Source organism: Balaenoptera borealis, assembly GCF_965194805.1.
Source record: "Balaenoptera borealis genome assembly, chromosome: 16".
NCBI classification, from domain to species: Eukaryota; Metazoa; Chordata; class Mammalia; order Artiodactyla; family Balaenopteridae; genus Balaenoptera; species Balaenoptera borealis.
The window spans coordinates 30,345,416-30,359,936 of NC_138872.1; the positions used below are offsets into that span (position 1 = coordinate 30,345,416).

A 14,521-nucleotide genomic window follows, 5' to 3' on the forward strand; every position below is an offset into this window, starting at 1 on the left:
CAGCCATAAACACCACGTAAACAAATGAGCATGGCAGTGTTTCCATAAAACCTCATTTGCAATCAGCAGACCAGATTGGCTCGTGGACCATAGATTGCTGACCCCTGCTGTATGCCATTAGACAGTGGTTCTCAACACACCTAAGGGACATGTCACACTCTCATCAATAAAAGTGCTCCCAGAAGCAAGAGATTCTGGATTGGGATGGGGAAGACCAACTGCCTTAAAGCACTCCTGAAGCTATCATGTACACATGAATTACCTCGGGATCCTATTATGATGCAGGTTCTGTTTCAGCTGGTCTGAGTTGGGACCTGAGATTCTGCATATATAACAAGACGAGGCTGATGCTGGTTTATGGGCTACACTTTGAGTAGCAAAAATCAAGAAGGAACCTTGGAATAAGGAGAAGGGAGGATATATATTTGAATAAGGTTTTCTAAAGAATCTAAGACAGCCTCTGGGAGTAGAACAGCAGGGAGAAGAGGGAGGAAGGGCACACTGTCTCCTATAAGACTAGATTACTTGTTCCAGGATCATAAAGTTTCAATCTAAGGGAATCCCAGAATGGTCCACAGGAGCCGGGAAAACAGTGTTTCCCAAACACTCTTGGCTTATTAAAGACAGAAAAACTGTGTTCTGATAAGAACATGTGGAAATGATGGAGGTCAGGGCTCTGCTGAGAAGAGCAGTATGCCAGTGTGCCCTGGATGCAGGTCCAGTGACAGACATAATCTTGTCAGGTTCAGTTACTGAGATCAGTAATGTTTCCCCTCCCCTTCCCAATTCAGAAATTAACATCAATCAAAATCCAGAATGACAAGATGCGGACCGGAAACCTTCCAGCCAACATGAAGAAGAACCGGGTTTTACAGATCATTCCATGTAAGAGCCCTCTCCCCACCCAAAGCCTTAATGCCCCATCCCCCTTTCCCTTCACCCTTTGAACTTCTTGGGTACTAGGTAATGATCAGCTTGGAGACAAGAATTATGGCATTGTCTCTTATTGTTCCCAGTTCTTCAGTGGCTTCTGGAAAGAGCATGAAGCCCAAAGGTTTTCTGCCTCCTAGGCTAGGAACAGGCATGTTGTTGCCCAGCTGGAATTATATCTGCTCAGAGCTGAGGTCGGGGGGGATAGATGGAAAGAGAGGGAGACGAGGACAGGTGATGCTGGGGAGCCACAAGCTGCTGTCCTTCTTGCAGATGAATTCAACAGAGTGATCATTCCAGTTAAGAGGGGTGAGGAGAACACAGACTACGTGAACGCATCCTTCATTGATGTAAGTGGTGGCTGTGTCCCCGGAGCTCCCAACACTCCATGGAGATTCAGCTGGGCCTTGCAGTGCTGCCCTCCCAATGCTTGGAAGGGTGGTCTTTGAGTCAGTCATCAAATACAGAACTGATACCCTTCCTGTGCACTAGGTCTGTCAGGGCCCCTAAGAGCAGAAAGTGAGGGAACAGAAGGCAAACACCAGTTTGGAAGGAAAAGTTCACAGCACAGACCAAAGACTAAAAACACTAACCTCTGGTCCTTCCCATTCCTGCTGTCTCCATCCTAGCCCCAGCCCCACTTCCCTCATCTTCTTACAAGACCAGCATGCCAGCCAGGGTTTGGTCCGTGGCCAAAGGGGAGCTCTGCCTCGGATGTGTTTGTCTCCAGGCAGCCCCCATCCCATCCCAGTGGCCTGTCTTCTCCACTAGCCCCTCCCTGATCAAACCATCTCACTCCTGCCATTGACCTGGACTGTATAGGGCTACCGGCAGAAGGACTCCTACATCGCCAGCCAGGGCCCTCTTCTCCACACAATTGAGGACTTCTGGCGAATGATCTGGGAGTGGAAATCCTGCTCTATCGTGATGCTAACAGAACTGGAGGAGAGAGGCCAGGTGAGCTCAAAAAGGTCCTGGGCCGTAGGAGACAAAAGACACATGAAAAAAAGGGGGGGTGGGGGGGTGCTAAGAGGGTATTTGGACTTTTTCTTTGACTTAAACTAATCAAAGAGCCATTGCCCAGCTGCTTGGTATCTGAACAGTCAGCTTCTCTCAGGACTGGTCTGAGCCTCCATTCGGTTCCCAGACAGTTCACACCCTCTCATTTCTCTCCTGAATACAGTCTCCCCAAGCCTAGCTTTGTGCACACCCTCTGCACCCCACCTCCACGGGCAGGGCAGAACTAGTGAGAGGAGGGATACAGAGACAGACTGAGGCTCCCACATGGAGCTTGTGTGAGTGTCTCTAAGGAGAAAGTGCCTTCCAAGCCAGAGAAATTAACTAGAAGACTGGTGGGAAGATGGGTCACTTCTTTGCTGACTACACAAAAGAAAACAATAGAATTTGAGAAATAACAAAAACAAGAAACTTGTAAGTTAACATTCAATAACAAGGAAATCTTTTAAAGAAAAAACCCCTTGAGAATTGTCAGCATACTCAGAATATAAAGGGACCTTAGAGGCCCCCTAGGCCAGCTCCCATTCAGTGTAGGAAATCTCTTAACACTATTCCTGAGTCAGAACTTTGCAGCCTCTACTGAGCACTTTCAATCTCAGGAGTCACTCTTTCTGTGTCCACCTCCCACCCCACCCCTCTCAGTATTACTGTGTGGCTCAGTCTGTGTTCAGATAGTGCTTATTATCTTCAGACTCTTTCTGCTGTGGTGCACAGTGCAGTAAATGGGTGCTCCATGATGCCTGGTGCGCAGCTTAACAGGGGTCAGAATCGAGAGAAAGAGCAGGAGGGGCCAGCAAGGGCCCGGGGGAAAAGGTCCTTCTAAGCCATAGTGAAGAGTTTGAATTTTGTAAAGCAGTTTAAGAACTCTTGACAGTATCAGATTTGTAGGTTTCTTAAAATCCATCTGGCTCTGGTGAGGAGGACAGATTAGAAATGAGCAAGCAAGCCAGAAGCAGAGAGGAAGCTGCAACAGTAATGCTGGTGGCCTGGACTCAGCAGGGGTGGTGAGAAGGGGTCTGCCCCGAGAGATGGTGCAGAGGTGGGGTGGACTGGACTGGGGGAAGGGGGGAGAGGAAGAATTAAATACGTTTTTTACATTAGTTTTTCCAAGCCACATCTTTCCCATTCTGTACTTGGGCAGTTTGTTTATTTTAACCTTGATACAGCCTTGATATTTGCTCACCCTGATGTTCCGTTATGTCAAGATTTTTTTCAGATTTAATCATTTAACTCATTAGTAGTTCTTCTCGGATTTGTATCATGTACCTAATCAACAGACATACATTATAGGTCTTCACCTATCATTAATAACAATACTGATGAGGTGAGAGATTTGGAGGAAGCGTACACCTGAGTGACAAAGGCCAGTTGGGGGATGAGCTACTTTGTTATCAGGAATTAGGTGCATGTCTCCTGGCCCTCTCTGATAAGCTGTGAGGGAACGTACATATAGACCAGGGACCTACATGAGGTTCCCTCCACACTTCCACCCTCTGGATCTATGATGGGCAGGTCCAAAGAACAGGCAGAAAAAGCTGGAATGGCGAGCACATTCTCAGTCCACTGCCCTGTAATAAAAAGCAGCCCAGTGAATACCTCAGACTCTGTCTAGTCAGATTGTCAGGCTTTTCCATCCTTGAAGTAGACCTAGTGAGAGTACAGGGCAGAAGGGCGGGAAGCATTTCTCACCGGTAGAGGTGGGGAGAGAGGGGACATGCACACACAAGTTGTCCTGCCCGTTGGCCAGGCCTGCAGTCAGTTGGATGAGGCCCATTCCCCTCTACCTACTAACACTGTGCCTGTGCCTATGCTTCTGTCTTAGGGCCAGTGAAACAGAAGCTTCTGAAGTGGAACAGAACAGGTTATAGTAACATTCTTTACCAGCCTCACCGGCCTCTAAGATAAAATTTTACTTTCTGTTCCACCTCCCATTCATCTTATCAAGTGTAGCTCCCAGAGATATTAACACGGTAAGCCTAAATGAGACAATGAAGGGTGTCTCCATTTATACATTCTGACACCACTCCCTACCCCCAATTTAAATTCCGAGAAAAAGTCTGATCCAAAAATGTAAATTCTGTATACATTAAAATTCCAAAGGAATTAAAACCTAAAATTCTCTTCTCCCTGTTTTATTTTTCTGCACCATTTAAACCAGGGGGGTACACCAAGAGGCTTGGTAAGGCCTGAGTTCCTCTCATCAGCTGCAGCTTGATGCATCCACCATCATCATCAGAGTGGGCAGAGCAGCTCTAGCAGTTTCTGCATGGTGTCACCTCAACCCAAGGCCACATTCTACTGCTCCAGAGAGACAGTAAAACATGATAGACCCTTGTTAGACCCTTGCCCACAAAGCTCTGTATCACCATCACTGTTTTCAACCCCAGACCATAGCAAGAAACTTAGTGCTATCTAGGGGAAAGAGGGTAAACAAAGACAGCAAGAGAAAAGACTGAAAAACTTCTCTGTTTCAGCTTCTTTAGGGACACCAATACCTAGAGTCCATAACCTGAAAATATAAATCTTAGATTAAACCCTAGTTCCCAACCATTCTTCTACTAGACTTGAACACCTACTCCTCATCTCCAGTCACCCACGGATGACTCCAACACCTGGCTTGCTGCCCCTTTTTTGATTCCTATTTCTGTTTCTATTCTTGGAGGCAAAAGTATGTATGTGGGTGATCCATCTACTCTTGTCTTTCAGCTTCTCAGCCTCCTTAGCCATCCAGTTCCATGGTCAAACCACAACCTTGTCATCCCCCCATGTCTGCACTGACTTTGGAATGTCAACATTAGGCATCCCGCCCTGTTACCATCTCCTGTCCTTTCACCTCACTACTTCTCATCTCTTACTCCAGTAATTCTTTGTCCTCATCAGGTCCTTAGATACATTGGTTCCTCCATTTTCTCAATCTCAATCACCCCAGTCATGTCCCCACCTTCCTTCTTACTCTGTTAAGAGTTTTTGTGACTTGTCATTATTATAATCCCTCCCTTGTTAACATCCACTATTCCCTCATGGTCTCTTACTTTCATGGCAAGGTCTGTACCCTATTAAACTCAATTATATGCCTGCATCTGGTATCAGACATTACTGGGAGAAAACGCAAAATGGTGCTGAGTGGTCTCACATTGAATTCGTGACCACAAATCTAATATGTGTAATTAGTGTCACCTACCAATCCTACTACCCTTCCTTCTCTTTCCTCAGACCTTCAACATTCCCTCTTGCCTGTCCCATCGCACTCACACCTTATCTTTTGATCTCATTCTTCTCCAGGAAAGCAGACAAGAATGCTCTCATCTTCTTACCCCCAAGCAGCCAGCCTGGGGCTGGATGAATCTGTATCCATTCATCCATTCTCTTGTCTTCTCTCTGGTTGCAGTAGAAAAGTGTTCCTACATTTCTCAGTCCAACTAGCCACTGTGCCCTGGTCCCTTCCTCTCCTCTGTCTTCTCAAGGATGTTGCTGCTCTCATTATCTTCTCTCACCTCCATCCGTAAATAGTTCCCCTCTCTCCTCTATACTCTTATCAGCCTATTGTTACTTTCCTATCTTTAAAAAACAAAGATCTCCTAACCCCACATTTCCTCCCATTTGCCATCCCATTTCTCTGGACCCCTTCCCAGCAAAACTCCTTTAAAAAGCGTTGGCTTTCTCCCCTCACATTCTCTCCTCATCCTGTTCCTTCTAGGCTTGACTCCTCTGGGACTGCTTCAGTCAAGATCACCGGTGACCGTCATCTGCCCAATGCAAAAGTTATTTCTCTTTTCTTGTCTTTCTTGTTCCTTTGTAGCAGCGTGTGAAACCGTCAACACACACTCCTTCCTCCTCAAGACACTTTCTTCCCTTGACTTCGATGATGTCACCCTCTCCCCGCTCACTGGCCTGGCAACTCCTTTGTTATTTCTTTTGTGACCTCCTCCTCCTCGGCATGACCTCTAATCATTGGAGTGTCCAACACTCAGGCCTTAACCCACTTTTGTTCTCTTTTGATACACTATTCCTTGAGGATCTCATCCAACTCCGTGGCTTTAAATACTATCTGTATGTCAGGGACTCTCACATCTATGTCTCTAGCCCAGTTACCCCCCATCTTCCCAGTTGTGGACCGGTGTACCCACACAGCTACTTGATATCTTCTCATGGATGTCTGTTAAGAATCTCAAACTTCATATGGCCCAAATAAAATTTGGTTTCCTCCTTTCCCTCGTACTGGTTCATCCCACCCTACCCATCTCAGTAAATTGTACCACCTTCCACCCAGATGCTCGAATCAGAAGTCTAGGAGTTACCTTTATTCCTCTCCTTTTCTCATTCTCCACAACCAGTCTGCCAGTGAGTCCTGATGTGTGCTGAGCATATCCACTTCTCTTCAGTGTAACTCCTGTCACCCGCATACAGACCATCATCTCTCACCTGCATCACTGAAGTAGCCTGGCAGCCAGTCTGCCTGCTTCCATTCCCATCCCCTTTTAGTCACTTCTCCACATGGAGGCCAGTGATCCTTTTGAAAATATAAATCTAATTATATCACTCATTGTCTTAAAATCCTCTTTGGGCTTCCTCATCTTGAGGGAAAATCTACCCATGCATTCAAAATTTAGAAACTTTTCCTGTTGATAATCCAGTCCCAAGACTTGAATTGGGTCCTTCTTCCTCTCCTGTTTCCATTGCTTATTTTAAGTCTCCTAGTTTCCATTTTCCCTCATCCCCGTCTGCCCTCTGTGTACAGAGTGGAGCATAGATTCTGAGGTGAGCCACAGCCTCTACTCCCTGAGGGTCAGGTCCCATATTTGTCACAGCCTTGCATTCCCCACAGGCCTAGTCTCCAGCTCTGTGCTCTCATGTCTCCATCCTCAGCAGGATACCAAGGCATTTTTAGCCCTGGGCGACAGTGGGTACAGCCACTGCTGGCCCCTGCTCTGGATTCTGTTACAGCTCTTTTTGCCATATCCTTCCCCACAGCCATGAGAGGCACCTCAGGAGTCAAGTCCCATTTAAGCCCAACCTGATTTTTCTGTTTGTGTTGTTGGGCCCACCCAGAGGGCTAAATTAAATAAGCCTTCACCTGGCTGAGTAGGGTAATTTCCTGCCATCGGTCCAACATCTGCGATCATCTTATGTGGCTTCTCTTTATTTCATGTCGTCCCTTAAATCCTATCCCCATAAGTTTACCAGGCTTGCTTTCTCTCAGCACACCATACCTGCTTCCCTACAATAGCTGTGTCATCTTGAAATTCACCCTACAACAGCACTGATCTAACTTCTTGGTCCTACCACAGGTAATCATTTTGGATGGTTGTCCCCATTAGGCAGCCAGAGCAGACATGCTTTCACTGTTGACCAACTCCTTGTCCAGAGTTTGAAGAGGGGACTTTCTTTTTGGCCACACCGCGTGGCTTGTGGGATCTCAGTTCCCGACCAGGAATCAAACCCATGCCCCCTGCAGTAGGAGTGCAGAGTCCCAACCACTGGACCACTGGGGAATTCCCTAAAGAGGGGACTCTTTTTTTTTAAAATTTATCTTTATTCTATTTACTTTTTATTTTTGGCTGCGTTGGGTCTTCGTTGCTGTGCGCGGGCTTTCTCTAGTTGCGGCGAGCAGGGGCTACTCTTTGTTGCAGTGCGCGGGCTTCTTATTGCAGTGGCTTCTCTTGTTGCGGAGCACGGGCTCTAGGCGCGTGGGCTTCAGTAGTTGTGGCACTCAGGCTCAGTAGTTGTGGTGCACGGGCTTAGTTGCTCCACGGCATGTGGGATCTTCCCGGAACGGATTGAACCCGTGTCCACTGCATTGGCAGGCAGATTCTTAACCACTGCACCACCAGGGAAGCCAAGAGGGGATTCTTGATGGTTCAACTCTGCATCCCTGGGAGTCCTCCTTCCAATCTGCCCCTTTTCTTCTCTGTTATGCCTCTTTTCCTAAACTAAGAAGATCTAAAATGTCTGAAGGCTGTTAAGTGTGGGACCATTAATATTTCCTTTTCTTGCCATAGTGTGATTCTAGCTCCTACACGCTGTTGCTGTAAAGCTCTTTGTATCTTAGCAGTTCTAATGGTTTTAAAGCCCCAGTCTTTAGTTCTGACTGATAAAACTGTATAAAGGCAGTGTTGGGAAGGAACTGTGGTAACAAAGCTCACTCCACCCACCAAGCCCTGAAAACCAATGTAGTCTCTGTTTAAGGTGAGGCTTAATTAGATTTTTCTAAAGCTGTTCTGGTTGAAGGGAGGGCCCAGAGCTCTGACCCTCAGGGTATCCCCAGGGCTCCTAGTGGGCACACATTGAAAAGCACTGGTCTGTGACATTTCCTTGATCTACCACTTTAATAATCCCGTGTTTTAAAATGAGCTCAGTGTCATTTATAAAGGGGGTAATGAATGATCACACATGAAAAGCAAGAAAAGTCATTAAAATGGACTTTTAATACTGATTTTATTCGGACTGAGAGACTATCAGTGATTTTATTTTTGTATTTAATTTCCCCAAATCTTTTCTAATGAACATAGGGTACATTTATGGTTGAGTATCTTTATTTATTTATTTATTTTATTTTTGGCTGCATCAGGTCTTCGTTTCTGCACACGGGCTTTCTCTCTAGTTGCGGCAAGCAGGGGCTACTCTTTGTTGTGGTGCGCGGGCTTCTCGTTGTGGCTTCTCTTGTTGCGGAGCGTGGGCTCTAGGCGCGCAGGCTTCAGTAGTTGTGGCTCACGGGCTCTAGAGCGCAAGCTCAGTAGTTGTGACACACAGGCTTAGTTGCTCCGCGGCATGTGGGACCTTCCCAGACCAGGGCTCGAACCCGTGTCCCCTGCATTGGCAGGCGGATTCTTAACCACTACGCCACCAGGGAAGTCCCATATGGTTGAGTATCTTTAAATTGCCAACAGTGAAGTATCTAAGATCTCCCCTAAAATGCTCTAAAGGAAGGACAGCATAACCGTATTTTGTTTTGTTTATGTATTTATACCCTGGCTTGTTCTGCAGACATTAAACGCATTCATTTACCAGATACTTATTGAGAACCTACCAGATGCAGGCAGTGTGCAAGGTGCTGAGAAAACAAAGATGAAAAGAGGCAGCCCCTGCCCGCAAGGAGCTATAGAAGGAACTGAGCCAGGTGCAAGCAGAGACAACAGTAAACCATCTTGTGCTCACTAACAAGGACAAAAAACACAAGAGCTAGCAACTATAACGTGCCACTGCAGATTAAAGAGTTAAAGAGGAGGGACTTACCTGATGGTGCAGTGGTTAAGAATCCACCTGCCAATGCAGGGGACACGGGTTCAAGCCCTGGTCTGGATCCGTGCGCCACAACTACTGAGCCTGCTCTCTAGAGCCCGCGAGCCACAACTGCTGAGCCTGCGTGCCACAACTACTGAAGCCTTCGCACCTAGAGCCCATGCTCCACAACAAGAGAAGCCCACGCACCGCAATGAAGACCCAATGCAGCCAAAAATAAAATTAATTAAAACAAACAGAAAATAGAAGTTACACATTAAAAAAAAAAAAAAAGTGTTAAAGAGGAAAGGAATGAAAGCATACTGTGGACTGGGCTTTGGTGAAGCACCATGGCTGGGTGAGAATGTAATTGGGTTCAGTTTTTCTGGGTTAGCGGTCTGACATACATAAGTAACTACAAATGTGGGAACACCTCAAAGGAGCAAAGAAAAAGGAATTGGAACAAAGACACTGATTCCTCCTCTCCCTCCACCCTGCCATTGAGTGTTAGATGCAGCTATGAGCTGATGGTCAGAGTTCTTCACAGACCCTGTCAGTGTTGCAAATTAGACTATAAATAATAGCAAAAGGTTAAGTGATGAGTGGACTTAAGTTGTTCAATATGGATGTCCTGCTGAGGATCAGAAGTTAAACTGGAGTGATGTTAAGTAGTAGAAGGACCCTCTGAGTTTTTGACACCTTGGGGAAGAAGTGTGTTGGTGTAAGAAGTGGCTGTGTTGAGAGGAGCAGTCTGCTCACAGGGCAGCCCTGCTTTTACCACACATGGTATTCTGAGCCCCTCACCTCTCCCATTTGTCCCCCAGGAGAAGTGTGCCCAGTACTGGCCCTCTGATGGACTGGTGTCCTATGGAGACATCACAGTGGAGCTGAAGAAGGAGGAGGAATGTGAGAGCTATACCGTCAGAGACCTCCTGGTCACCAACACCAGGGTAAGATGCCTGGTGGGTGGGCTCCTCCCACAGGGAAAGCAGGGTTGCACCTACCTCTCTGATCCTCCTTCCTCCAAAGGAGAACAAGAGCCGGCAGATCCGGCAGTTCCACTTCCATGGCTGGCCTGAAGTGGGCATCCCCAGTGATGGAAAGGGCATGATCAGCATCATTGCAGCCGTGCAGAAGCAGCAGCAGCAGTCAGGGAACCACCCCATCACCGTGCACTGCAGGTATGCCCACCCCAACCCTCAGGGGGAAGAGAGAGAAAGGCATGGGAGGCAGGCAGAGGGGTGTGATGGGAGCCTGTATCAGACAGTGAGGAAAGCCAGACAAGAGCGGGATGTTGGTGAGCACGTGGCAATCAAGTTTGATGACCAGGACAGGCCCAGATGATAAGAACTTCACACTTTAAGTGCTAGGGAACAGCAGTCCCTAATGTTAAGATATTGGGCAGGGGAGGTGATGCAGAAGGGGAACAGCAGGGGACACTGACAGTGGAGAAGACCAGTTGGGCAACATGGGAATGAGGCCTGTTTCCCTAAGAAACACAGGAAAAGAGAAAAGGGCAACTATTTTGAAAACAGTTAGAAGAAAAATGAGCAAGACTATAAACATAGCTGTGAAAAAGAGGAGTCTCCTAGGTTCGAGGCTGGGTAATGGCTGGTGTCACTGACAGAAGAAAGATAGCAAGGGGACCCATGGGGCAGGGGGTGGATTTTGTTTGGGGCACATTGTATGAGATTGCATTTTAGAAAAAATTTTACCTTGAGTTTGTATTGCTTTTATAATTGGGGGAAGGGAATCTCTTTTAAAAGGGAAGGAAGAATATATTTAAAATTCCTACAAATTGGTTTTGAAGATAGAAAAGTGAGCAAAGGAACGTCTAGAAATGTATCCAGTAAATGTTCTTCAAATGGCCAAAATGAAATATGTAATTACAAGAATTGAAGCACTGTTTATAATAGTAAAAGATGGTAGGGACTTCCTTGGCGGTCCAGTGGTTAAGACTCTGGGCTTCCACTGCAGGGGGCACGGGTTCAGTCCCTGGTTGGGGAACTAAGATCTGGCATGCCATGCGGCACAGCCAAAAAAAATTGAAAAAAAGATGGTAAATAATCTAAACATGTATTAATAGGGGACTGGTTCAGTAAGCTCTGATATATCTCATACTACAGAGCTTCAGATAATTAATTAGAAATCTGTTTGTGTACTGGTATTCAGTAATCCTCTAGGTTTATTGCTTAGTGAGAAAAGCAGTGGGAGACAGGGAAAGAATTTGTTTATGTGGGTATATGCATAAATTATCTCTGGAAGGACACACAAGGACCTGATGACATTGGTTGTTTCCCAGGAAGAAACTAAAAGGATGAAGAAGTAGAGTAGGAAGGAGACTTTCCACTGTTTCTGACCTTTTTGAAATTTGAACTATGCTAATTTATTACCCGTACAAAAATAAATCATTTGAAAGAATGTTTTTAAGAAGAAAAAGTGGCAAAGTCCACCATCTAATACAAATGTACAGTAAACATGAAAAGATGCTAATCCTTATTAGCAATATGAGAAATGGGGATGAAAACAGTAAAACATGGCTTTTTGTCCATTGGATTGGCAAATTAAAAGGATTCCTTGAACTACAAAAATAAATACTTCCTTGCCCACACTTTTAAATCTCCCATGCTCCTCCCTCCCTTAGTCACCCTCTCTTGGCAAACCCCAGATTCTCTAGCTACCCTGCACCATGCAGCTGAATATGGCTAAAGAAAAGCACCATGTTACAAGCCTCACTTTACGTTTCTGATGACTTCATCGTTGGCCATTAGTGCTGCCCTGCAGTCCTTCTGCATCTCCCACTGTTCTAGACCAGGGCTAGGCAAACTAGGGCCCAGTGTCAGAGCTTGCCTGCCACATGGTTTTGTGGGGGCCTGCAAGGTAAGACTTGTGTTTACATTAAAAAAAAATTTTTTTTTAATCAAAAGAAGAATATTTCATAACGTGAAAATTACATGAAATTTACATTTGTGTTCATATATAAGGTTTTATTGGAACACGGCTATGCTTATATATTATCTGTGGCTGCTGTCCTGCTCCAGCAGCAGTATTGAGACCATTCGTGGTACTCTTACTACCTCACACTGCTGCTCAGCACACAAGAAGCACAGTTGTGCAGTTGTAACTTGACTTTGTCTCTCTTCCCAACAAAACCTAAGATACTTCCTATTTGGCCCTTTACAGAAAAGCCTGCCAGCCTTTGTCCTGGATGATCATTTCATCCTCCTCTCAAACCTCAAACCTCCAATACCTCTCCCATCCTCATATTTAAGAAATGACCATGTTTTCTATTTGCCTAGGAAAAAAGAAGCGATCAGAGAATTTCCACTTGCTCTTAACCACCACAGCTCCCCATCTACCTGCATTAGTGCTGTGGACCCTGCATCCCTCCTGTTCAGTGGATGAGTTGTCTGAACTCTCTCTGAAGTCAGCTACATTAGTCCTCTATTGCTGTGTAATAATATTACCACACATTTAGCATCGCAAAACAACACACATTTATCTTGCAGTCTTTGTGGTTAGGAATCTGAGCACATCTTAGCTGAGTCCTGTGCTTCAGGGTCTCAAAAGGCTGCAGTCAAGGTGTTGACCAGATGGGCTGTGGTCCCATCTGAGGCTTGACTGGGGAAGGATCCACTTCTGAGCTCACTTGGTTGTTGGTAGCATTCAGTTCCTTGTGGAATTTTGTATTTTGAAGTTCCTTGCCACATGGTGGACCTTCCCAGCATGGGTGCTTGCTTCTTCCAAACCAACAAAGAAGAGAGTATTTCCTTACAAGACAGACATTATGATCCACGTAACATAATCACATACATGTAATTGTATACGCTCCATCACCCTTGCTACATTCTGTTGGTTAGAAGTACATCGCAAGTCCTGCCCACACTCAAGGGGAGGAGAAGCACACAAGTACGTGAACACCAGGAGGCAGGGATCTTGGGAGTCAAGCTAAAGTCTGCCACACCCACCCTCCACTTGGATACCAATTCCATCCTCTTTTGTCTCTTCAGGGACCTGACTTCACTATCCTACATCATCAGGTTTTCTTCTGGATACCTACTATCTTCATAAAAATGTGCTATAATTTCTCCCATTTTAATATTTTTAAAACCTTTTGCCTCCAGTTCCCCTCCAGCTACCCTCTATTTCTCTGTTTTCCTTAATTGTAAAATTTCTCAAAATATTTGTTCATACTAACTCTCCAGTTCCTCTCTTCCCAGCCTCTGTTGAGCCCATTTCAGTTAACCCCCCACATAACTCCCTTGCAACTGCCCTGTGAGGGCCGCCTATGACCCTCACATTGCTGAGTCCAGTGATCACTTCCTAACTCATTATCCTTGACTTTCATCAGCATTAGACACAGTTGGTCATTTGGTTCTCTGTGGAATGCTTTCAGCATAGCTTCTCTCCAGGGTTTTTGTCCTCATTGGCTGTTCCTTCTCTGTCTCCTTTGCTAATTCCTCCCCATCTGTGGTCAAGGGCCAAGTCCTTGGACCTCTGTCAACTGACAGTCACTCTCCTAGGTGAACTCATCCAATCTCCTGGCTTAATACCAACTCCCAAATCTTTATCACCAGTTCACCCTCTCCCCTAAACTCCAGATTTATATATCCAGTTACCTACTCAACATTTCCACTTGGGCCTCTTCAGTTTTAAAGGGTTATTTCAGAACTCCCGATCTTTCTTTCCCAGCCTGCTGTTTCACAGCCTTCCCCACATCAAGAAGTGGTATTTCACTTAACTCAGATAAGAAGCCTGGAACCATTCTTTTTCTCACACATGTACATCTGTTCTACCTGCAAAATAATTTCAGAATCAAGTGTTTATCACTCCCCCCACCATGGCCCTCTGTCCAAGCCACCATGCTCTCTCCTCAGTAACTATACTGGCCTCACTGGTTTCCCTGCTCCCACCCTTCCTCCTGTAGTTTATTCTCAACACAGCAGCATGAGAGCTCCTTCTAAAACTTCAGTCAGACCACATCACTACTTTACTCAGAATCCAAACACTGGCTCACAAGGTACGACATGTCTGAGGGCTCCTTGCTCAGGCCAGGCAGGGAGTGCACCGGGGGCCTGGCCTTCTCCCTGAGGGCCCTGACCTTACCCCGCCCACTTCCCTCCCTCCCTCAGATGCAGCTACAGTGGCTTCAGCACCTAGACACACTCCTGCGTCATTCCTGAGATGCTCATTTCCAAGGGCCTTGTCCTCACCTTCTCAGGGTCTCTGCTCACATTCCCTGACCACCCTGTTCACAATAGCACTTCTCCCCACACTGCCTAGAACTGCTGTTCTCTTTTTCCTTCTCATATTGCATATCTTATTGTCTGGGGGTACTGCTACCCACCGCAGTCTC

The 14,521-nt window shown here is 46.1% G+C and overlaps 1 protein-coding gene and 1 long non-coding RNA gene across 5 annotated transcripts in view; both read left to right on the top strand.

Moving 5' to 3' along the window:
- The window catches only part of PTPRA (protein tyrosine phosphatase receptor type A), a 184,872-nt gene that overhangs the window by 168,587 nt on the left and 1,764 nt on the right, over window positions 1-14,521 (top strand). For all 4 annotated transcript variants that reach the window (XM_082359031.1, XM_082359032.1, XM_082359033.1 and 1 more), the window contains 5 exons: window positions 792-885; window positions 1,204-1,280; window positions 1,753-1,887; window positions 9,990-10,115; window positions 10,195-10,346. In XM_082359031.1, coding sequence (XP_082215157.1) covers window positions 792-885; window positions 1,204-1,280; window positions 1,753-1,887; window positions 9,990-10,115; window positions 10,195-10,346 — 584 coding nt within the window. The remainder of the gene's footprint in view (window positions 1-791; window positions 886-1,203; window positions 1,281-1,752; window positions 1,888-9,989; window positions 10,116-10,194; window positions 10,347-14,521) is intronic.
- The window catches only part of LOC309612911, a 130,209-nt gene that overhangs the window by 63,550 nt on the left and 52,138 nt on the right, over window positions 1-14,521 (top strand). The gene's annotated exons all lie outside the window — the stretch shown is intronic.